Here is a 22,621-nt window from a genome sequence, read left to right as displayed (position 1 = left end):
AGGTAAACACAGCCCTTTGTTTAGGACAGATCTGTTCAACAACTTTTGCTAAGGCAGGGCTGTCTGCTTTTGAACATGTGCTACCACCACAGGGGGAGAGAAGGGGCCAGGATTCATAACTGCATATAAAATTTTTACTACATACAATTTCTTTCGACGTTGACTAGCAAGTTAGTTTTCAAAATAACTCACGGAATATTTTGCACAATATTTTGCAATACTGTGTAGGGTGTGGTGCTTTCAAATCACAGACAGAGAGGGAAGATCAAAATGACTAGAGCTCTGCTCTTGATGAAGCAGTCAAATTGGTTGCCTTGATGTTGGAGGAGCCTGATGGGTAAAGCCTGTTGATGCAGAAGCCTATGCCCTTCTTAGTAGAAACTGACCCTGCTTTCAAAGAATCAGCTTGCCTAGGCCTCAATGGTATTGAGGCCTATACTGCCTTCTTTTGGGGCTGGGACATATACTCTCAGTAACCTTGATGTCGCTCTCAATTCTTTTTATGGCGTGTAAAGCCTCAGTCTTCTTGCTGAAGAGGCAGCACGCATCAGAGGGCGGGCCCTCAGAGGTTAGGGCTTCCCTTGGTATATGTTGTGTGTGGAGACAAAGACCTCTGCATGGTGAAAATTGCCATGGATCTGAAGGCTATAGCTGCTGCATTGAGAGCTGACTGCAGTGATGTCCTGGCTATCAGTGACAATAGATTTAAACTCCTCCTCCATACACTGTTCAGTAAAGCCCAGCGAATAAAGTCATATTTCAATAATAGAGTTAGTTAGTGATTCTCATTTGGAGGCGAGATGCAGAATAAGTATCCCTTCCAAAGGAATCAGTCCTGTTTGGTTCCTAGTCTTTTTGTAATTTGTAATGTCCCTGGTTCGACCTCTTGTTTTCTGTTCCCACCACCACAGTACCTGGAGTAGGGTGATGAAAGAAATGGCATCTGGTAGCAACAGTCCACTTTCTTCGAAGTCTGGGCCGGAGAAGCTTGGCATGGTCCAAGCTTCATTGATGGGTAAAGCTACTCACCCAGTCCCAGTTGTGTGTAATATAATCAACAGCCTAAGATTTTCTTGGGCAATTTCTGCAGGAAAAATATTCTCTGGTAAGGCTCATGTGGTGCCAGTAGGTGTACCTGGAGCCCTTATATTTGAAGGTTTCAGAGCTATGATTGGCTTTGCCAGTACTGAGGCCACTGTCTGAGTGGACTGCATAGGAAAGTCTGGCGCTAACATACAGAGTAAGTCTCTGGCTCCCATAAATTGCAGGAGGAATTGACGGTACCCAGTGGTTTCTGTGCTAGGGTCACTTGTTCCTGAAGTGTAGATAGTACAGTAGGTACTTGCTTCATCAGTACCTATGCCAATGAGCCAATATAGATGGTAGTGGCAAGCAATGCTGTCATGATCTTGAAGTTAGCTTGGTACTAAACAGCTTCTGAGGTACCATTTCAGCTGAGGTACAATGGTGGAGTCCCCAACAGGTGTGTGAGGAATCCTTTCTGGGTCTTGAACTACCCTTGAGCTCTGAAGAGCTGGATGTCTTGGGGCCCTTCATGACTGGCCCAAGGACAAAAGACCAGTACCTCTTCTCCCTCTATCAGAGGTTGAGGGCTTCAGTGAAGGAGCAGCTAAGTAGAAATAGCTGCCAGAGAACTTCTGGGAGGCAGTGTACTTCACTTATTTGTCCAAGAAAGGCTTGGATTGGCGGTCAAGTATACAGTCCCCTCCATGAGTGACCCCTCAGACAGGAGTCCCTTGATTTTGAAGTCTTCTTACAAAAAGATACGAAAACTGAACATTTGTCCACAACATGGTCATCATTAACAGGCAGGACTTCCTTACAAGACAGACCATTCTTAAAGCCCGGAGACTTATGCATGACTATTTGGTAGCAAGTATCACTCCAGGTAAAAAAAAAGTCTAAAAGGAGAACAAAGGAAACACTATAATAGTAAAGGCTAACTACATACTAACTCACTATTTGCACAAGAAAAGCTGCTGATATGCTCACCGTCTTGTACTTTGAGGCATCACTGGAACTTGCAGCCATGTGTTGTGAGAACAAAACAGAGAGGTGGACAGCTGTCCCAACATGTATTACTGACCAAAAGCCCCAACCTTGGGTGCACTGGGTATACATGTACTTACAGTGAAATATATAGACATACAAGCAATCTAAGAAGAACCGGGATACTACACAAGGGGTCTTTTAGATGTTCTTTAAAAAAAGAAAAAAACAAAACAAAAAACAAAACAAAAAAAACACCACCCCCACTCAAACAGCTATTAAACTAGTCACATTTTGTTGCCAACAGATAATACATGATCTGCAGATTAATTAACCACAATTTTAAGAAACTCTCCACTTTTGCAGATGGATATACCTGCACAGCTGGTGTAAGAGGATATACACGTTCAGCTTAATCCCATCATCAAATATAACTACACATTTGTGTAGCAATTCAAACGATACTTTATCAAGTAGCATACAAACTCAAATACGGACAAGGTCTTCAATTGCTAGATCTTTCCTATAATTCTCCTGATTATTTCCATAGTGAAAATTGGTTTTAAAATGACCCATTTCCTTTTAGGATCATAAGGTCATATGAGACTGAACATTTATAAAAAGTTACCTTGTGTGCCAACAATTTCCATGTGAAGATGTGCAAGTCCACTAGCAGTGGACAAAGCTAGCTTTATCATTCCTTCCACAGTAACGGTATATCTGTTTAGGTAATCAAAGAGTGATCCATGCTCATGATAATCTGACACCAACCAGAGCTGAGTCCATGTACCATTGTCTGCAAAATAAGATATTAGATGTAAATAAAGTTGCCCAGCAAACCAAATTGCTTCTTTTAAATGTACCATCTATAAAGTTGGAGTTACATTTTATAACGAGCTCTATGTAATCAGGTCATTATGTTTTCTCTTTTTATTCCAACAGTGCCTGAAGGCCTTCTACAAGTGTTGGAGTCCTCTGTACTAGACACTGAACAAACAGCACAGAACACAGTCCCTAACCCAAACAGTTTATAATCTAAAAGACAAGACAGATATAGGCAAACAAAAAAGGTAACTTTCCAGAAGTACACTACAATTTTTTCCTCAGTTTCTTCCCTTTGTATAACACTCCCTCCCTACCTTGCCAACTTCCCCTGTGCCCAACTGCTAGTCAGACTTCAGTCTTTACTCATCTCAGTTGTCCTCCTTCCAGCTGTAAGCAACAGTCAGCCTTATTTTGGGAGACAAATCTCCAAATTATCAAAAACAAGCAAAGACCTGCTTCTTTGGCTGCTTCCTCTGCCTGCAACGAGGGCACACGTGTAACAAGTCTGATTCTCATCTCAGGGGAGGCAGGTGGCTCACATGGCGCAAGTCTGTCATTATATACCGATTAGTCTTCTCCTCCCCCACCCACTCCAGACAGTAAGACCAGTGCAAACAACAAGATTCTGGATTCTACTGACCACTCAAGTTGAGATTTCCATAACACGAGGAAAAACCCAGGAAAATAAAACAGCAAAATATGAGTGGAAGGGAGCTGAGGGGGAAAAAAAACAAAGGCCATTCTTACAATTAACGTTCCACATTCCTGGGACTTCTCTCCCCTATTCTAGAAGGGAGAAGGGTTTAGAGACAATGAAGGGACAACACGTATTAGTAACAAAGGATTAAGAAATGGTATTCCCTTTTCTGAGAAGGCAGAAGCACATAGAAATTAGAACACAGAACTTGGACTCAAGCAACCTGCTTGTTTTTTTTTTAATCACTGCCACTTGCTTGCTGCATGACTGTGGGCTAAACAGTTCTACAAGATGGAGATAATGCACTCACTTTTCTCAGACCTAGAGATGACCTGCACTAGGGACATGCAAATTTGCCACAGATTTAGATCAGTGGACACCAAATACCAGGAACCTCAAAGATTAAAAAATAAAATAAAAAAAAACACCAAAAAAAGAAGACACAGTATGAAGGGAATTCAGAATGTGAAACTTGAATCTTCAGTCTTTCACTGGAATTTTTCCTCTTTTGACCCAGAAAGCAGAAACATGTCAGTTGCAAAACTTTGTTTTTAAACCAGACAAAAGCAATTCTGCCATTGAATAGGCTTCTCTAATGTATTTAAAACAAAACTAAAAACCCCTCTTTGAATAGTGGGAGTTGTTCAGTCTATTTTATCCTTATTGTAAAACAAACCCCTTTCTCTCCTTTAAAAAACAAACAAAACAAAAAACAAAAAAACCTCCACCATTCCTCAACATATTCCTATTAATGGCAACCATACGCCGCACTACCTTTCAAGTATAAATTCTTCATGCCAAGGACTCTGTACATGACATATGTATAATATACCTGACCTTAATTCAAAAAGCATGGTAAGAGGGAAGGAAAGGAAAGGCAAGAAAAGCAAGGTCCTTATTCTTTCAGACATGCTGATGAACAGGACTTTGCAAGGATTCAGTTTCCAAAGAACAAAACAAATCTCAAGGAAAAGGTACCAAGAAGTCTACAAGATTCTTAGAATCTTCTGTGGATATTAAGGGAGGCCAGTGGTTTTTGGCTTTCTGTGAGATTTTAAAAGTACAACATCTTCAAATAGAGAAAAAAGGAGAGCTGCATCTGTGTCAAAATCACCAATTTCTGCTAGTGGAAAACAGTGAAGTCAGATCGTGCTATATTCATGCCAGTACCAATGCCAACAAAGCTCTTGGTCTATGGTACCAGGGACAGCTGAGGTCCAGTCTTAACTGAAAGGTTACACAAATGTTTGGTGGAAAAGATATTAGAAATAATCAGACACCCTGACTCTTCAAAAGATGGCCAGGAAAGCTTCCACCAGTTCTCTAGTCCTTCACTAAAACCAGAAGACAATACTCTTGAGATGTCTATTATCTCTAAACCACAAGAAAAAATTGCTATAGACAAACTTTTCTGCAATCTTTACACACTGTTTTAAGGAATGCAGAGGTTCATCTGTATTTTCATTGAACAGGTTGGACTTGAAGAGGAGATCCTAAATGGAATTTTGGACCTCTCTTGGGAAGCCCAATGGCTGGAGCCACGAGTTCCTGCACATGATCAGCCCTGTGGCCAAAGACTGGGATGCAGTATTTGCAGCCTGGAGAGTGACATCTTTGCCACCAAAACTTCCCTCAACCAAAAGAGACTGGAACTGGGTTGAATCTTCCATAGGGAGTTTGACTTTAAACTCTGCAAGCCTGGATAGGTGTAAAAATCATATTTATAGAACAGAGCTTGTTAATTGACTATATGAAATTGAAGACCTGCTAAGACAACTTTCCTGCCCAGGAGGTCCAAACTCTTTGACCCTTTATCCAACAGAGTTGATTTCTGAAAGTGCCGTTGAGCTATTTCTGCAGCTGCCTGTAATCAGTGAATTAGGGAGAAAGTTGGAAAATAGAAAAAAAGTCAGCACCCTTTGTTGGCACAAAGTAGCATCTTTCAGTCCACTTTGGGATGGGGCGCAAGATGCTGGCGAGTACCAGACCGTTCTTGCCAGTTGTTCTAGTATGGCCTCATTAATTGGAAGGGCCACCTTGGTCAGTCCCCATGTCTAAGATAGCCAGGAGTGTGTATTAGAGATTCTGGATCTCTTCCAACAGGTTCTGCAAGTCATTAGCAACCCTCTGATGTAGTCCCTAATATTGCCAGTGGTCATTCAGAGGAGAAGGCAGTACCAGGATGACTGCATCATTCGGAAGTGACAGTACCAGTTCTGTCTCCCTCTCTTCAAAACACCAACAAAACTGGCTGCTGAGATGGGGAGAGAAGTGGGATGACTCCTGCTATGGTTCTGGGTGCCTGCCATAAGGATCCCAGAGACCCCAGCATGACCAGAAAGAGGGATCCATCAGTCATGGTGGTCCACATAGGAATAGATAAAAGGAGTGCCTTGGGAGTTTATAACCAGGGGTGGAGCGGGGTGGGGGATAAAAATGCCTCTGCTGTCTCTGCAGGTTGCTGCACCATCTCGGAGATACTGTTAGGGCTCTCTCTTCTGATGCAGAAGCTGGCTCCACTGGTAGCAGCGATATGGACGGTATAGAGATGCTGCTGTTCAATGGATTGGGATGGGGCCTCTCCTGCAACAGACAACAGTTCTTTCCCTGGGGTAAGAATGTTTCATAGGAGGGCCAGGCCCAAAAGAAGTGGAGACAGTGGGTAGGGGAGGAAAATATCCTCCAGCATTGCATAAATACTCTCTGTATGGCCCAGAGCCCGCAGAGTACCCATAGACATGCGGGAAGGGCCTGGTTTTGCACCCCGCAGCTGGCCTGTCTTTGTATTGAGAAGGCAGTACTGATAGTGCATCCAGACTAGTGGTTGTGGATAGGACTAGTGAGTGAGTCTCTCTCTCTCTCTCCCCCACCCCCTACCCCAGTACTGTGGACACCACTGAAACTGACAGATCCCTCTTTTGAGCCTTACCCTCCTGTCTGAGGGTCTTCGGTGCCAGTTCTGCAGGAATGGCTCAGGAACGCATTTCTTTTGGGCTGTCTGCTGCAGGGATATGTCCTTATGTCCATGGCAGTACTACTTACTGTCATGTGGAGCCCTGTGTACCGAGCCCTTGGGCTTTGGTGCTAGCAGCTTGGAGTACTTCAACATGGCTTGTGCTTGGACAGGCACTACTGGTCCAGCTGAGGGTGATGTATTGTCGGGGGAGGGGGTTCTCCCAGGTCTAGATCAGAATGGAGCCTCAGTCTCCTCCATTAGGCACTTCAGACAGAGCTCTCGGGCCTCTCGGATTCTGGACAGAAAGGATTTGCAAATACTGCACTCTCACCCAAATAGGAGACATCATTGCTATGGAAAATAAGAGCAGGAGATGCAGTTCTTGAAGTTCGGAACCCTGGGCACAGTCCCAGGGATGACTCCTCTCCCCTGCCCCGAGCCCCTGCCTAGGTGGAGTAGTCTATTCTATCTACAAACTAGAATCCCTAAGAAATATAACTATTTACAATAGTTTTACAATAACTTTTATAGAGTGCACAAAAGTGAATGAGGACCCAATTCCGACTCAGGTGGAACTGGAGAGATGTTGACCTGTACTACCCCTTATGCTCTCAGACGGAAGCACATGGGAAGATAATGCACATGTGCGGGTCAACAGACACTGCTTGGATGAATTTCCAGACTCGGAAGCGTGGCACATATGCATACTCACATGCTAAATACACATAAGGACCAGCATTCAAAGAGGAACCATTTCTTTTCAAGCATTATCCTTATGGCTGCTGCATTCTAGGTGACTACCCAAGCAGTTCCCTTTAAGGAGGTGGCGGCTTGGGAGTGGAGTCCAATATTGAAAAAAACGTATAGCCAAGCCAATGCAGCTTTCCAAATCATAGTTGAGAGTTACTGCATAGCACTCAGATATGTACAGAAGACCAAGTTGTGGCTGTACATATTTCAATAGGAACATTTTTTAGAAAGTCTGTTGAAGTAGAAATAAACCTCGTAAAGCAAGTTCTTCTTTACCACCTTTATGAAGATTAGGATAAAAAGATCAGAAGATGAATGGGCTGGTTAATACGGAACTCTGAACATAATTTTGGTAAAGATTTGTGGTGTGGTCATAACGTGACTATCTTTGAAAAATATTGTGAAAGGGGAACATGTCATAAGGACATTTGCCAAGCCAACGTGATGGTTATATGAAATGCTGTTTGCATCAATAAACGGAGGGAACAAGCACAATTAGTTCAAACAGTAATCCTGTAAAGTATTTAAGAACCAGACTGAGGTCCCAAACCGGAGTAGGATGTTTGAATGGGGGAAAGAAATTTCCAAGTCCCCTGAAGAACCTCATTGTCATTGGGTGAGCAAATACAGAATAAAACCTCTGTTGGGGAACGGAAAACTGTGATGGCTGACCGGTGGACCCCAATGGAGATCAGTGACAGATCCAAGAATTTCAGTTCTAGGATGTAGTCCAGTATTTGTGACAGCAATGAGATTGTTGGTGGAATGTGTTTGAGGTCACACCAGCAGCCAAATCTTGTCCATTTTTGCACGTAAGTCTCATCTGTAGACTGTTTTCTGCTGCGTAATAGCACTTTTTACTTTCTTTGAATAAATTATTTTTCATCTAGTAGACCACCAACCAGCCATGCTTTGAGGCAAGAAACTCAAATTGGAGTTAAGGATCCCCCAACCTTCCTGGCAGAGAAGATGAAAGGCAGTCTGGAGAGTGATCAGTAAGGAAGCATCTGTCTGGGTCAGGCCACAACTATTAAAGGACAAAGCCAGAGTTATTCTATCTTGAGAAGAACTCTGGATATTAGAGAGAAAGCATTAACCCTGATGACCATGGAAGGTGAAAATGCATCCCTCAAGGATTGGTGACCCAGCTAACCTCAAGCAGAACTGAACACATTTCTTGTTTGTGGTAGTGGTGAATGTGTTTGAGGGGTGTGTCACTGCCAAAATATGTGGTGAAGCACAATGGAATCCATCTTCCATTTGTGCTCTTGAGAAAAAAGTGCTTGCTGACTGTATCCACAGTCACATTCTGAGGACAATCTGATTGCATATGCATTAATTCCAAAGCTTGACAGCTTTGGTGCAGAGAGAGTCCCTCCCTATCAGCAGATATAGACTATGCACGACATGTTGTCCTTCATGACCTTCAATTTTTACCACTGAACAGGGTAAACACAGAGGCTGACGTATCTGACTGCCTTGAGTTCTAGACAGTTGATATACAGAGTTTTCTCTTGAGGTCCACCTGCCCTGGGCTGCATGGTTGTCCAAATGTACTCCCCTAACTGGGATACATCCACCGTTATAACATTCTTCAGGGAAGGGTGGGCAAAAAAAAGACTCCTGCACAGATGCTTTGAGGGTATTCCCACCAATTGAGAGATTCTTTCACAAATGTGAGTATGGAAAGCAGTGCGTTTAGATTATATGCACAGCAACTAAACGGTCCTGAACCACCTCTGAAGGCAAAATAGTCGCAGTCTTGCACAGTCTATACTGGAACTACAAGCTGCTATGTCCCAACAGCTGAAGCCAGTCCCTGACCCAAGTTTGAGGGCTGATCTGGACTGTGTTGGCCATGTCACATAGGGTCACAAATCAATGCACTGAGAGAGAGAGAGAGAGAGAGAGAGAGACTCGTGCTGCTATTGAACTGAGCTAGGTTCCTATGAATTCTAATCTTCGTAAAGGGGTCAAGGTGGATATTTCTGAATGGTCAACTGTAGGCCCAGTTTGAGGAAGATCTATGGCCTTGCAGGTTGCCAGTGAAGTGTTGTACTGGGAACAACTTTTCAGACCCCTGGGGCAGATAAGACAAAAAGAAGCACCCTGTACTGACCAACAATACATCATGACCCTTTTGTGAGATGGATGGATCATTATATGGAAAAATATGTTCTGAAGGTTGAGGGCTGAGAACCAACACCCTTGCTCCGGCGATGGAATTATTGCTGCAAGTGTTACCATTTCAATTTTTTGTGCCTCCACAAAGGTCCTAAATAGCCTTAAATCTAGGATGGGCCTCCAATCACTATTATTTTGGCACCAGGAAGTACCTGGAATAAAACTCCTTCCTTCTATACTGCCTGGGAACTGGTTCTATAGCCCCCAAGTGTAGGAGAGAGAGTCTATTTCTGGTCTTAGAAGGTTCTTGTGAGAGGGGCCCCCTGAAGAGGGACAGGGCAAGGTGGTTGGCAGGTGGAAGAGAAGTGAAGTGGATGGAGTACCCCATGGAGAGGATTACAAAAAAAATGCAGCTTGCCCATAACGATAAATTCCCAAGCTTGCCACAAGTGTTAAAGGCAGTTACTGAAGGGAGGAAAAACAGGTGAACCATTGCATTGGTATAAAAAGAGTATGGTAGCACAGGACCTTGATCAGTGTCTCAAAATTGGTGCTTACAGGTGGAAGGTTGTGAGGTCCAAAGTCCGGAAGTGAGTGGTTTTTTCCTTCGAAACCTAGGTCCCTTGCATATGGGTTCATATGACCTCTGAGAGCTTCAAAATAGGGCAGGGCAAGATCTCTGTGCGGTCTCGAACTTAAAAAAAAAACTCTCTTTTGTGAGTAGGTTTATAGAACCCACAGAATGCAAAGTGGCCCTAGAGTACTTTCACATGTGCAGAGATTCATCCATGCTGTCAGCGAAAAGTTTAGTGACATCAAAAAGCAGGTATTCGACCACAGGGTGGGCCTTTTTTTGGAAATTCTGAGAGCTGAAGCCAGGAGGCCCTCTTTAGAGCTATGGCCATAGAAATGGAAAAAGCAGCAGTACTGAGAGAACTGCAGAGATATTCTGGTGAGCAACTGGCCTTCTGCAATAATTGTCTAGAACTGATCTCTGTGTTCTGCTGATAAAACACTCAAAGAAGTTCAGCCCGGTACAATCTGTGTGGTTGTACTTTGCCATCAATGCCTGGTAGTTGGCAATTCTAAATTGTAAAGTAGATGCCAAATAGGATTTTCTGCTCAACAGGTTGAAGTGGTTATGATCTTTATCATAGGGTACAGATGTAGTATGGTGCTGCATTCCATATTTGTTATCCATCTTGACCACCAAGGAGTTAGAGAGATGAGAAAATAAAAATGTTGAGCCCTTAGAGGGGGACATAATGTTTTTATCCACTGTCTTGCACACTGGCAAAATTGTGGTCAGGGTGTGCCAGAGAACAAGGCCCTCCTGGACTCTACCAAGGTTAACAGGCAGGGGAATGTGAGCAGATGAAGCTGTATAAAGGATGTCAGGCAGCTTACGCTGCAGTTCTTTAATCTCCTCAAGAGATCTGCAACTCTTGCTAAACTCTGGCAGTTCCAGGACATCAGCAGCCACAGATGGTGGAGGCTGTGGAACTGCTTCATTCAGGCAGGAAGAAGAGATGTTGACTGGTGGAGAGACCGCTTCATTAGCCTGAGCTTCTTGTTCCTCAAAAGGTTTCTTCCTGAAGTTCTGGTCTCCTAGATAGGGAGGGTGATGGAGACTGTCTATGTCTGAGATGGATAGTGCTAGAGGCACTAGTTAATTGCTGATGATAGGTCACCCAAGGGTCCCAGTATGGTCAAGTAGGTGGTGCACATGGCAGGGGTGCTGATACCAGCAAGATTGTGGACATCTCTCACAAGTGATTTCAATTTCCTCAGAGACCTCTGTCTTGGACAGAGATTTGAGACACCAAGTCAAGATCTTCAGAATGAGTTAGAAGAGAACAATTCTGATGAAGTGGTGGAGCACCAGAAGAAACTTGAGCTAAAACTGTCAGTACTGGACAGGTGTCCTGGGATCTGGAGAACATTGGTACCAAAAGAAGACTGAAGCTGAGTAGTGGTGATTCAGGCACTTCGGACATGGCTAGGTCTTTGGGAAAAAATAAAACTCCTGTGGTACTGAAAGTGTAGTTAGTATCATGTTCCTGGCTTGAGCCAAAGTAATGGAAGCTGAGGGAGCTGATGGTACCATGAGTCTCTAATGTTCTGAGTGGAGTCCAGAGGGAGCCCATGCAATCTTCTTCAGTACTGAGTGAGTAGCAGTAGAGCTCTTTGTGATGCCCCGTTCCCCTGATGGTACTGGTGGCCTATCAGAGACTGACATTTTGAAGTTGTTAGGCTTAACAGTGCCCTGGGTACCTGAGGAACCATCAGCCTTGTGGGTACCAGGTCAGAGTCTGATGGGTGCTGAAGTGGCTGAAGTTATCAGCAACTGTGACTTCTTAGAGGCAGATTCCTACCTGGAGAACGGCCTACGCAAGTCTTATGAGAGAAAAGTCTTGGGTTTTCCTCTTAGATGTCCTTGAGGAATGCGGCTCGGAGACAGTAGAGGTAGCAGACTTATTTCAAGATCAGCATATGGGGGATGCAGCAAGCTCTTCATCATGAGGAACCAAAATTTGATCTCTCTGTTTTTTCTGGCTCTAGATTTTCATGCTAGACCAAAAGCACATTTTGGAAAAAAAGACAGTTACTCACCTTTGTAACTGTTGTTCTTCGAGATGTGTTGCTCATATCCATTCCAGTTAGGTGTGCGCGCGCGCCGCATGCACGTTCGTCGGAGAAACTTTTACCCTAGCAACACTCGGTGGGCCGGCAGGTCGCCCCCTCGAGTGGCGCCACTATGGTGCCTGATATATACCCCTGCCGNCTGATTGGTCCTCTTGTCAGGTGTTTGGTTCCCTTTGTTAACCCTTTACAGGTAAAAGAAACATTAACCCTTAGCTATCTGTTTATGACACGAGTCCCTCCCCAATCATTTGCACCAGCTAAGGCACAGCTGGGGGTGATTGGAAAATTAGTTACTGCAGGAAAAAATTACACCCAGAGGGACACCTGCTGATGACAACTCACATCTGCATCTGCTGAATGCACTGCCGTCAGACTCACTGGGTTCTGCCTCACTCCATCCAGACCAATAGATGGAGGAAGTCCTGGTGCAGCTCTGGTTCTGCTCCAGCACTCAATGCCAAGCCTGCCGTGCTTGCCTTTGGCTTCCTCTGGCTGTCACCAACCAAACTCCCTATTAACAAAACAATATATTTTCCAGCCGACGATTTAAGCACGCTCACAGCTGTTCCACTGGCTGGCCACGTTCTTCTGGAGAATTGTTTCCTGGAGGAGCCAAGTGCTGAACGCTGGGGCTGTGTGGACCTCCAGTGGCTATTTGGATTCCTCACAGCTATGATGGAGTTGTCAGTGGGAGAAGTGACTGGATTACTTCTGTTCCTGATGTTGTCCACGTGGTTCCTTGGGTTCTGCTTTTAACAAATGCCTAGAGCTACGGAAGTGATGTAAATGCTGTCTGAGGTGCAAGCACTCTAATCAGCAGACATTTCCTAGGTCACACCGAGGTGGGGAGTATACCAGACACAAGGTATTTTACTGATCCATTAAAAATCCCTTGTCCTGGGTGGGCGGACAGGTAGAACTTTTCAAATCTAGTCTCTATGCGTGTGTACATGGGAGAGGAGTAGTTTGAATGTGTGACTGGGAGCCAGGAATTCTGGAGTCTGAGCCCATCTCTGACACTAATAAAAAAACACACCACCACATCTTTAGAATTCTTGTTTAGATCCTTGCAGGCTCGTCTGTTTCATACCCTGGACTGGCCTGATGGCTAATGGCCCACATTCAGGGGGTGTGAAGCTGCCTCTCCCCTACCCTACTGTGCCAAGTGCAGCTCAGGTGTGACTCAGCATCTAGGCCAATGTGTCGTGATGTCCCCTCGCGCAAGGCAGGTATAAAATGCTACCCCAGTGCATGTGCTGGGAGCATTCTGATTGGATAGCATTCACCCCCACTGTGCCTGGCTGGGAATGACACACATGGGGCAGGAAACTTCCTGCCCTGGGAGCTTAGACCAAGATCTCTAAAACCAATTAGTCAGTTTGGATGCCTCCATTTTCGACACCTCTCAGAGGCCTGATTTTCTGAACGTACTGAACAGCCCCTCCTATTGGCTGCAATGGAGCAGTGATGGTTTACAGCAGCTGAGAACCTGGCCCTCTTCCATATTTGATTTCCCAGCACAGGTTTTACAAGGTCCCACATTTAGAGCTAGTGGGAAAACCTGGACCTTCATACCCCCAACTGCAGAAACACATTGAGGGGAGGGAGACTCAATACCCAAAGGAACTTTTTGCTCTCCAGGGTCTCCGTGAAAACCCCAGATGGAAGAAAACGGGGAAAGACTTTAAATGTTGGGAGCCACCTTGTGGCAAAACCTGATTAATTCTTAAACTTTATGCACTATGCACTGGCTGCAGCACTGTCACAGCAGCCTCTTGCTAGTGGGCCTTTTTCATTACAGACAAGGCGCATGTTAGTTACTTTGTCTCAATGCCTGGAGAGAAAATCATGGGCCAGATCCTCAGCTGGCAGAAATCAATGAAGCTCCATTGATTCGAATGGTGCTATGCCAATACACACTGGATGAGGATATAGCCCAAGGCTTTTATTTGGTAGTGCTATCAGATTAGGCTTCTGTTTTGGAAGAGGGATAGGGTACCAATTTAACAGGAAGCACGCTCCATTTCCCCCTTCCTCCCTCTGCCTCCAGCCCCAGCGTTGCCAACACTTGTCATTTTGGTGGAAGGCTCCTGATATTTGGTGGTTTTTTCCCCTTAAAGCCCCAGTTCCTGGACTCAGGTAATTATGTGAGATCCTCAGCTTCGAGCAGTCGTAATTCATAGAGTCATAGACTTTAAGGTCAGAAGGGACCATTATGATCGTCTAGTCTGATCTCCTGCACAATGCAGGCCACAGAATCTCACCCACTCACTCCTGTAACAAACCCCTAACCTATGTCTGAGCTATTGAAGTCCTCAAATTGTGATTTGAAGACTTCAAGGTGCAGAGAATCCTCCAGCAAGTCACCTGTGCCCCATGCTGCAGAGGAAGGTGAAACCCCCTCAGGGCCTTTGCCATTCTGCCCTGGAGAAAAATTCCTTCCCAAGCCCAAGTATGGTGATCAGTTAAACTCTGAGCATGTGGGCAAGACTCACCAGCCAGCACCCAGGAAAGAATTCTTTGTAGTAACTCAGATCCCATCTAACATCCCATCACAGGCCATTGGGCATATTTACCGCTAATAGTCAAAGATTAATTAATTGCCAAAATTAGGCTATCCCATCATACCATCCCCTCCGTAAACTTATCAAGCTTAGTCTTGAAGCCAGATATGTCATTTGCCCCCACTGCTCCCCTTGGAACGCTGTTCCAGAACTTCACTCCTCGGATGGTTAGAAACCTTCGTCTAATTTCAAGTCTAAACTTCCTGATGGCCAGTTTATATCCATTTGTTCTTGTGTCCACATTGGTACTGAGCTTAAAATAATTCCTCTCCCTCTCTGATTTACCTCTGATTAATTATAAAAGAGTCGTCATATCTTCTCCTTCAGCCTTTCTTTCGTAATTGCATGGAAAACCAACTTCAGACATGACACGTGTGTAAAACCTAAAGGCCTCAGAAACTAGAAGCCAAAGGAATAGACTCTAGAAACTGTGTTAGCTGAACAAAAATCTCAATGATTTTTTTGAGCCTGATCATTGAGTTTTGAACACCAGCTAAGGTGGATGTTCACTGCATCCAGGCAAGCTGACAGACAGTGGCCATCCTTAGGGATTTAGTGCCCTCGGCAGAGATTATTAAACTCGTGGCCCAAATTGTGCTTGTCGTGAACTACTTGAGCACACCAACGATAAAGTGGAACACTATGTGAAAAACTTGCCACATGATGCAAATGTTAATATAAAACCAGTTGTTACTAATGAAGCCACCTTGTTAATGCTGAATCGGACTAGCACTTCAAAATAGCACTACAGAAAAAAATTCTGATGGAAGAATGAAGCAATAATATAATTTTTAAATTTAGTCAATGATTTTAGTTAAATTTCTATCGAAGAGTATTAAACAAGAAATTTTTTTTTTAATTTAAAACCAATCTTTTGCTTTTTAGGCGCAAAATCAATAATAATGTCAAAGACAAAGTGATAGTCTTATTTGAGTTGCACAGAAACTTAGCAGGACAAGTCCAAGTGTTTAGAGCAGAGGAGAGTTTTTCATGAGCTTCTAGTTTTGAGAAATCTCATTCTCCTTGATGCTACTGTCTTACCAGGAATTGTCGTAGAAGTTATGAGATGCAATGTCACTTAGGAACTAATTGTTCAACTAAGTTTGCTGAGTATGAGTAAAACTGACAATGTCCATCATCGATTTTGCAATGTAGGCAACATTTGATGAGATGCCATCATCAATTCTCGTCAAGTTCAAATCCAATTTAATCAAATGATCGCTCATGCTTCAGGAGGCCTCTCTAGGGTCAGGGGTCACCTCAACCATGCAGTGCAATGCGCCACAGGGTTGCCATGGCCACGCACGAGCGGGCCATTGATATCCTCGTACTGGCATCCGCTCTGCCTGAATATGCCGCCAAAATCAGTGCAGCATCATCCAGAGGCATCGCCGCTGAATGCCACCAAATTTAACAGCGGCATTTGGCGGAGCTCGTCTCCACCATCACGGTCCCTCATTTGGTGATCGCCAGATGAAAAAGGTTGGGATCACATGCTCTAGGTTTCTTGCATCTTTGTCATCAGTTGCTCTTGTTTTCCTATTTGTTGAATTTAGTTCCGCCTCAGCCCAGCTATACAACTGAGTGAATGGAACCCCAGCCAACAACGGATTGAGTGGCCTCAAGCAGGGAACAGCCGCGGTCTGCTCAGCTTGCTGCCAGCTGGGTTCCTTGGGTTCCCAGGCCAGCAGAGGGTGCCAAGTGGGCTGGCGCTGTACCCAAGGTGGCATGGTGGCAGCAGCCGGAACCCGAGAGCATGCGCAGGAGCTGCCCTCAGACCCACCACTGCATGCCATCAAAAATCAAGCTTGCGTGCCACCTTTGGCATTATGTGCCATAGGTTGCTGTTCCCTGCCTCATATTCATTAAGTAAGGAGATGAGCATTTACAGTTGTTGGAGGGCTCTATTTAGCAGAACAGGGCCTATAGGAAAGTCAGTCAAACATTTTTTGTTTCTGTGATGAAAACTGGCCCACTCCTTCCCCATACAAACTTGTCACAAATAATTGTCAACAATCTTAATTTTTGTTTTTTCTTTTTTAAAAAAAAAATTGAAATTGAAATTCAGGATACGCAACGCATTTTGCAGAGCACAAATTGTTAAATGACAATCTAAATGGCAACGCAGTACTGCTTCCATGCTTGGCTCACCCCCCAGGGCTGCTGTCCAATGCTGCCAGGTAAGAGAAAAGGAAGAAACTGCAGGACCCCCAAAATCCACCTCTTGGGTGCAGAGTGGCACAGCAGCAGCAACCTCATGTCGATCACGACGCCAATGGGTTGCCACCACCAGCCCAACAGACCATGGTGAAGTTAGCACAGAATCTGATCTCAGAGACAGGGCACCCATTGAGCCCACAGCACCATCCTGCCCTGTGCAGGTCCCCCCGATGAGATGGATCACTGCCAGCCCGGGGGAGAACGCGCCTCCCAGCAGAGTGACCAGATCCAGATGTCCTGATTACCCCCACCTAGGGTGACCAGACAGCAATGCTTGAAAAATCAGGACAGGGTGGGTGGAATAGAGCCTATATAAGAAAAGACTCAAAAATCAGGACTGTCCCTATAAATCAGGCATCTGGTCACCCTACAGGTGCAGTTCCTTCCCCGGCCCCTTCCAGAGACCTCAGCAGCCAATCCCACACCTCAGACTGTGCTGCTTTCTGCTCTCTCTAGACGCAGCGCCCTCGCTTCTAACATGCTCCACTGTTTCCCATCTGTCTGGGCCCCGCAGAGCGGTGCCCCAGACCAGTGGTCCTTAGGCAGCTGCCTGTTCGCTATGGCTAAGGACGGCCCTGCTGACTGGGAGCAGGAAGTATGCTAATGTTGTTGTGCCAACGTTGCCCAGATATTAGGACAGCCACCTGTTCTCTCTAGAAACAGGATGGTCGATCTGGAATGATCTCCATCCTAGCACTGCTAAGCGTTTGCCATCCAAACTACATTGTGAGTCTGGATTGGGTTAAACTGTGGGATTAGTGGGATTTTTTTTTCGTTGCCTTCTCATCTTCTGAGCTTAGTCTAGAACACACAAGTCCAATGTACAAGCTTCTTGTTCCACATGAAGTGAGGGGGTAGAAACTACCTTCTTTAAAAAATGTAATCCAGATGAGTCGTCACTGACAAAAAAAGTGCCAGGGCTCTTTGAGGCCTGCAGGACTCGAGGTTTCTTTCCGCTTGTTTCTTCCTCAGAAAGTCCTGCACTTTTATGCCTGCGTACACATGCCATGGGAGCTGAGCAAGTGCTTGATAATATAATCAGCATGCGTGGAGACAGTGAGAGAGAACATCAGTCAGTGCTGACTCTGAGGGAAGAGCACCACCTGCTTGACACCACACAAAGTTATTCCTCAGCACTAAAGACAATTAGCATAGGGAAAGGATTCATATGTGGCACAGATGTTTGGAGATCAGGGTTGCCAGGTCGTTTTCTTTGTTTTTTTTTTTTTTTTTACAGAGGATGCCCAGTCAAAAAGGGACCCTGGCAGCTCTGGTCAGCAGCACAGCAGGGCTAAGGCAGGCACCCTGCCTGCCCTGGCTCTGTGCAGCCCCCAGAAGCAGCTGGCATATCGGGCTCTTAGGGGCAGGGCTGGCCATAGGAGCACTGCGTGCTGTCCGCGCCCCAGCTCTGTAGCTCCAATTGGCTGGGAAACACAGCCAATGAGAGCTGTGGGGGCTGCACCTGCAGGCATGGGCAGCACGCAGAGCCTCCTGGCTTCTCCGCTGAGGAGCTGGATATGCCAGCCACTTCCGGGAGCCGCTGGAGGTAAGCGCTGCCCAGCCAAAGCCCTCACCCGCTCCTGCCCCCTCAGCCCTTTGCTCCAACCCTGAGCCCCCTCCCGAACCCAAACTCCCTTCCAGAGCCCACAACCCAAACCCCCTTCCGCACCCCAAACCTTTGCCCCAGCCCTGAGCCCCCTCCTGCTCCCCAGCCCCCTTCCAGAGCCTGAACCCCACACCCCAACCCCCTGCCCCAGGTCAGAGGCCACTCCCTCACTCCTGGAGCCAGCACACCACATCCCCTCCTGCACTCCAAACTCCTTGGTCCCAGCCCAGAGCCCCCTCCTGCACCCCAACCCCCTCCCAGAGCCTGCAACCCGCACCCCAACCCCCTGCCCCAGGTTGAGCCCCCTCCCTCACTCTTGGAGCCAGCACACCGCACCCTCGCCTGCACTCCAAACCCCTTGGTCCCAGCCCGGATCCCATCCTGTACCCCAAATCCCTCATCCCCAGCCCCACCCCAGAGCCCATACCCCAGCCGGAGCCCTGCCTCCTTGTGCACCTGAACCCCCTGCCCCAGCCCAGTGAAAGTGAGTGAGGGTGGGGGGCAGCAAGTGATGGAAGGAGGGGAGACGGAGTGGGAGGGAGCAGGGCCTCAGAAAAGGAGTGGGTTTGTGCAATTAGAAAGTTGGCAACCCTATCCGGAGAAATGAGACAAGACCCCTGATAAATAAGTGTCCAGGTGGGACTTTGGAAATGTGCTTCAGCCAGTGGCAGAGCTTGGATTATGCCATGAATCAGCCTCATGCATTATTCAGGCCTTGGTTAGAACCAGACTGAAGAGCAGATCTTTACTTACTATTATTCTTTGCACTACAGGAGCCCTATATGGCCTCAGCTGAGACAAAGGGGCCCTTTGTGCCAGATTCAGGATGCAGCCCCTGCCCCCAAGGAGCTTACAATTTAATAGACATGAGCGGGAACAAAGGCACAGCAAGGTAACGTGACCTGGCTTTGGTCATACACCAGGCCAGTGGTGCAGCTGGAGTCAAGCCCAAGTCTCCCAAGGGCTGGTATAGGGCACTGAACCTCGCTGCCACTAGAGTGATGGCGCTTTTGTAGCCGTATCACTTATACTGGAGGCAATGAATTTAATGGCAGTCACATCTCTGCTTCAGTGGGGAAAGCATTGCTTGGAAGGAGCTGAGGCTGATGTTGGCTGGCCCAAGAAGCTCTGTCACTCCTAGAGGAGCCACCATGGCTGCATTTTTTACTAGCTCTGCTTCCCCCTTCCCTCCCTCTGAGCTGAAGGTGAAGACCACTTGGATGTTTTCAATCTGCCAGGAACAGTCTCCATTCTCAGCCAAGCTTAACGTGGGCAGAATTTGCTGAGTAAGCATCCATGGGAGGTTGCGGGTGGGGGGTAACTAGCTGCTACCCAGCAATTTGCCTTGACAACTTTGCCACTTACTGATGTTTTAATTTTTCAAATAAAGTGGTTGCTTTTTTGTTTTGTAATGAAAGAACCTTTGCTCCTTTACTAATGAGCAAGCCACACTTCACTGAGCTGGAGCCAGAACTCAGCTGAGGCTGGTTGTCACATAAGTGAAAATGGGAGAGCTCTTGTAAAGCTTTAGGATGTGGAGTGTGCGTGCACTCAGGTAGGTCCAGAGGTGTGTGGGGGAGGAAGGGCAGGGGGTGCAGATATGCATGGGGGGGTATGTTTGTGTTTGGATATGCATGGGGGGGGGGTTGCACAGAATTTGGGTATGTCTGGGTGGCTCTGCATGGATGGTGAGTCTATGCGTATGCACACGGGTGCTCATGTGGGAAGGCTCTCTTTGACGTTATCTAAAGAAGACCAGCGCTGCCTCTTCTGATGAATATTTCCTGCTCTCTGTGATCTCACTCCCTGCCATTCAGAATTTGAATAGCCCCTTTCCCGCACCCACATTAGCTTTTCAAAGAGTAAAACCATGTAGAACCTGCTGAGGGGTGTGGCTGTCAGTGCACACGAGGACAAGGGAGCAGATCCTCCTTACAACAGGGGCAGCTGGGAAGATGTGGACGGAAAAACATTAGGGACCCAAGGGCCACATGTTGCCAAGCAGCCATAGCCCGTATGCTGACCTTCTCTGTAGGGATAGGGGAGAAGAATCCTCTGCCTGCCTGGCCTTAAACAGGGCTAGAACCCAGGCTTACTGACTCCCAGTCCAGTGTTCTGTGCACTAGGCCTTGATGGTTTCTGAGCTTTCTCTTATAGCTCCATATTTCCTTTTGCCCCACAGCCCCATCTGCTCCCACACAAGTGCTATCCCATTGGTAGTTATTGACACTGGGCCTGCAGATTTTCAAAAGTGGGATTCCATACAGTGTAATGGACATTAAAGAACTAGCTCCCCCTTACTCATCCATGGTTTCTTCTCCTGGGAGGTGTGTCATTTTGGATCGGTGTTACCTATGACACCTCTAAGCTGTGGTTGCTGAGACCTATGTTCAGTCACATCCTACAATTAACGCTACTTTGGTGGGGAAGGACTCAAATCTAATTCAGGACAAATTCATTCTTTCAATCTCACAATCCCAGAAATCTTGGGCCTCAGTATGGTAAACCGCCCCGCTAATCTGCAGCCATCCTAGCTTTGTGTCAAAAGGCCTGTTACCTAACCAATAAATTGATCCTCAGGACTCCAGCAGTTTCCAGCTTGTCCTGAGCCTTCAGTTGGCTGGTCTATATTAAATATGGCCATTGGCTCCAAAAAGGGTGAAGAAGAGGAAGTGATGAACAACTCCCCTACAATTCACAGAGGCTCACTGCTGTTTTACCGCTCATCATACTCCAGATCTGAGCCCACGCTTTCCACGAATAGCATGCCTGAGAGAACCACCCCGGTGGCCCAGTCCTGGGAGGTACAGAGTACCCGCAGCGCCCACTGACTTCAACTGGTGTTGAAGGCACTCTGCATTTCGCAGGATCAGGCCCTTGATACTGAAAATTCAGCCACTGGGTTGCTGTGACATTTGGACTGCTCCAAGCACAGGTGGAAAAGATCTTGGGTTAAATTCAACTCTCAGGCTCTGACTCAAGTAAGCACCAAACTATGCGCTTAAGTGTCAGGGAAGGAAAGCACAAGCTTGAGCTCTTTGTTGAATATGGACAGACTTGAGCCCATGTTCAAGCACTTTGCTGAATCAGGGCCTTGGAGACAATAGTGTAAATCCACAGCGACGTTATTAATGTCACTGGATTAAGACTCGTTTAATTGACAGTGGCACCTAAGCAGCTGAGTACATGCCTGGCCCTTGCGTGGCGCTGAACATGAGTGAGACAAGCTGGAGACTAGACTTATGCATCAGAGAGACTGGGAGAGAAGCGAGTGGGGGTGAGCTGGTCCCCCAAACACGAGGAACAGCACCAAGAGCGAGGGTGAGCCTGAGTTCCAGTAAACTGCAGCAGGAACTCTTCCAGGTAGGTTTCATGGCTTCTTTTCTACCAGGAAAAGGGGCCATTCCATTATGGGCACAACAGGAAATAAATAAATTCAGACAGAACCTTATTATAAGTGTGCTGAGTCCCAGGCTAGCAAGATGATGGGCCTTTTTAACCCCCCATGGGGCTAGATCCTGCACTTATGCACATTGATGCACATCTAGAACAACCCAGCGAAGTTGCCTCTGGTTTATCACTTACAGGGGCAGCTCCAGGCCCCAGCACTCCAAGCGAGTGCTTGGGGGGGCAAGTCGCGGGGGGCGCTCTGCTGGTCGCTGTGAGGGCGGCAGGCAGGCTGCCTTCGGCGGCTTGCCTGCGGAGGGTCTGCTGGTCCCGCGGCTTCGGACCCTCCGCAGGCAAGCCGCCGAAGGCAGCCTGCCTGCCGTGCTGGGGGCAGCAAATAGCCTAGAGCCCGCCTGATCACTTTAGCATCAGAACCTGCTCATGGAATTTAATAAATAAGCCAAAATCCCCAGAGAGCTCTCTATCTGTTTAATTAGGGACTGTACAGCTAGGTTCCCTGTGCTTTCCAATCCTCCTCTAAGAAAACTTTACACTGGTCAGATTTAGAAGCGTTTCGAAAGCAGTGAACAATCTGCATTCCAGAACTGAATTGCAAATAAAAGAACTTCAGACGTTCCACGGAATGGTCCACGCATCACAACAGCCTGGGAGCAATTAATCCACAACATGCATGTCAATAATTGCTGTTTCAACAAGTAACATTCCCAAGCCTGCTACACCAAGGCAACTTTAATACTATCTGCAGCAGGCCACTGAATGTAGGTAGACCGTCAGTTCAAAGAGAGAGAATAGAGGGGCAACAGGTGGCCGGGGCA

General features: G+C 46.5%; 1 protein-coding gene and 1 long non-coding RNA gene across 3 annotated transcripts in view; one reads left to right on the top strand and one right to left on the bottom strand.

The window, feature by feature from the left end:
* The window catches only part of LOC142046342 (uncharacterized), a 934,987-nt gene that overhangs the window by 444,388 nt on the left and 467,978 nt on the right, over positions 1–22,621 (top strand). The window lies entirely within an intron of this gene.
* Positions 1–22,621, bottom strand: part of TGFBR1 (transforming growth factor beta receptor 1) — a 99,929-nt gene that overhangs the window by 41,872 nt on the left and 35,436 nt on the right. For both annotated transcript variants that reach the window (XR_012655260.1, XM_032787132.2), the window contains exon 5: positions 2,639–2,806. Coding sequence is in view for 1 of the 2 variants with exons in the window: in XM_032787132.2 (XP_032643023.1) it covers positions 2,639–2,806 (168 nt within the window). In the remaining variant the exon portion in view is untranslated. The remainder of the gene's footprint in view (positions 1–2,638; positions 2,807–22,621) is intronic.

Source organism: Chelonoidis abingdonii, chromosome 2 (assembly GCF_003597395.2).
Source record: "Chelonoidis abingdonii isolate Lonesome George chromosome 2, CheloAbing_2.0, whole genome shotgun sequence".
Taxonomy (NCBI): Eukaryota; Metazoa; Chordata; order Testudines; family Testudinidae; genus Chelonoidis; species Chelonoidis abingdonii.
The sequence above is the reverse complement of the archived record's forward strand: the minus strand, read 5'-3'. Positions and strand labels throughout refer to the sequence as shown.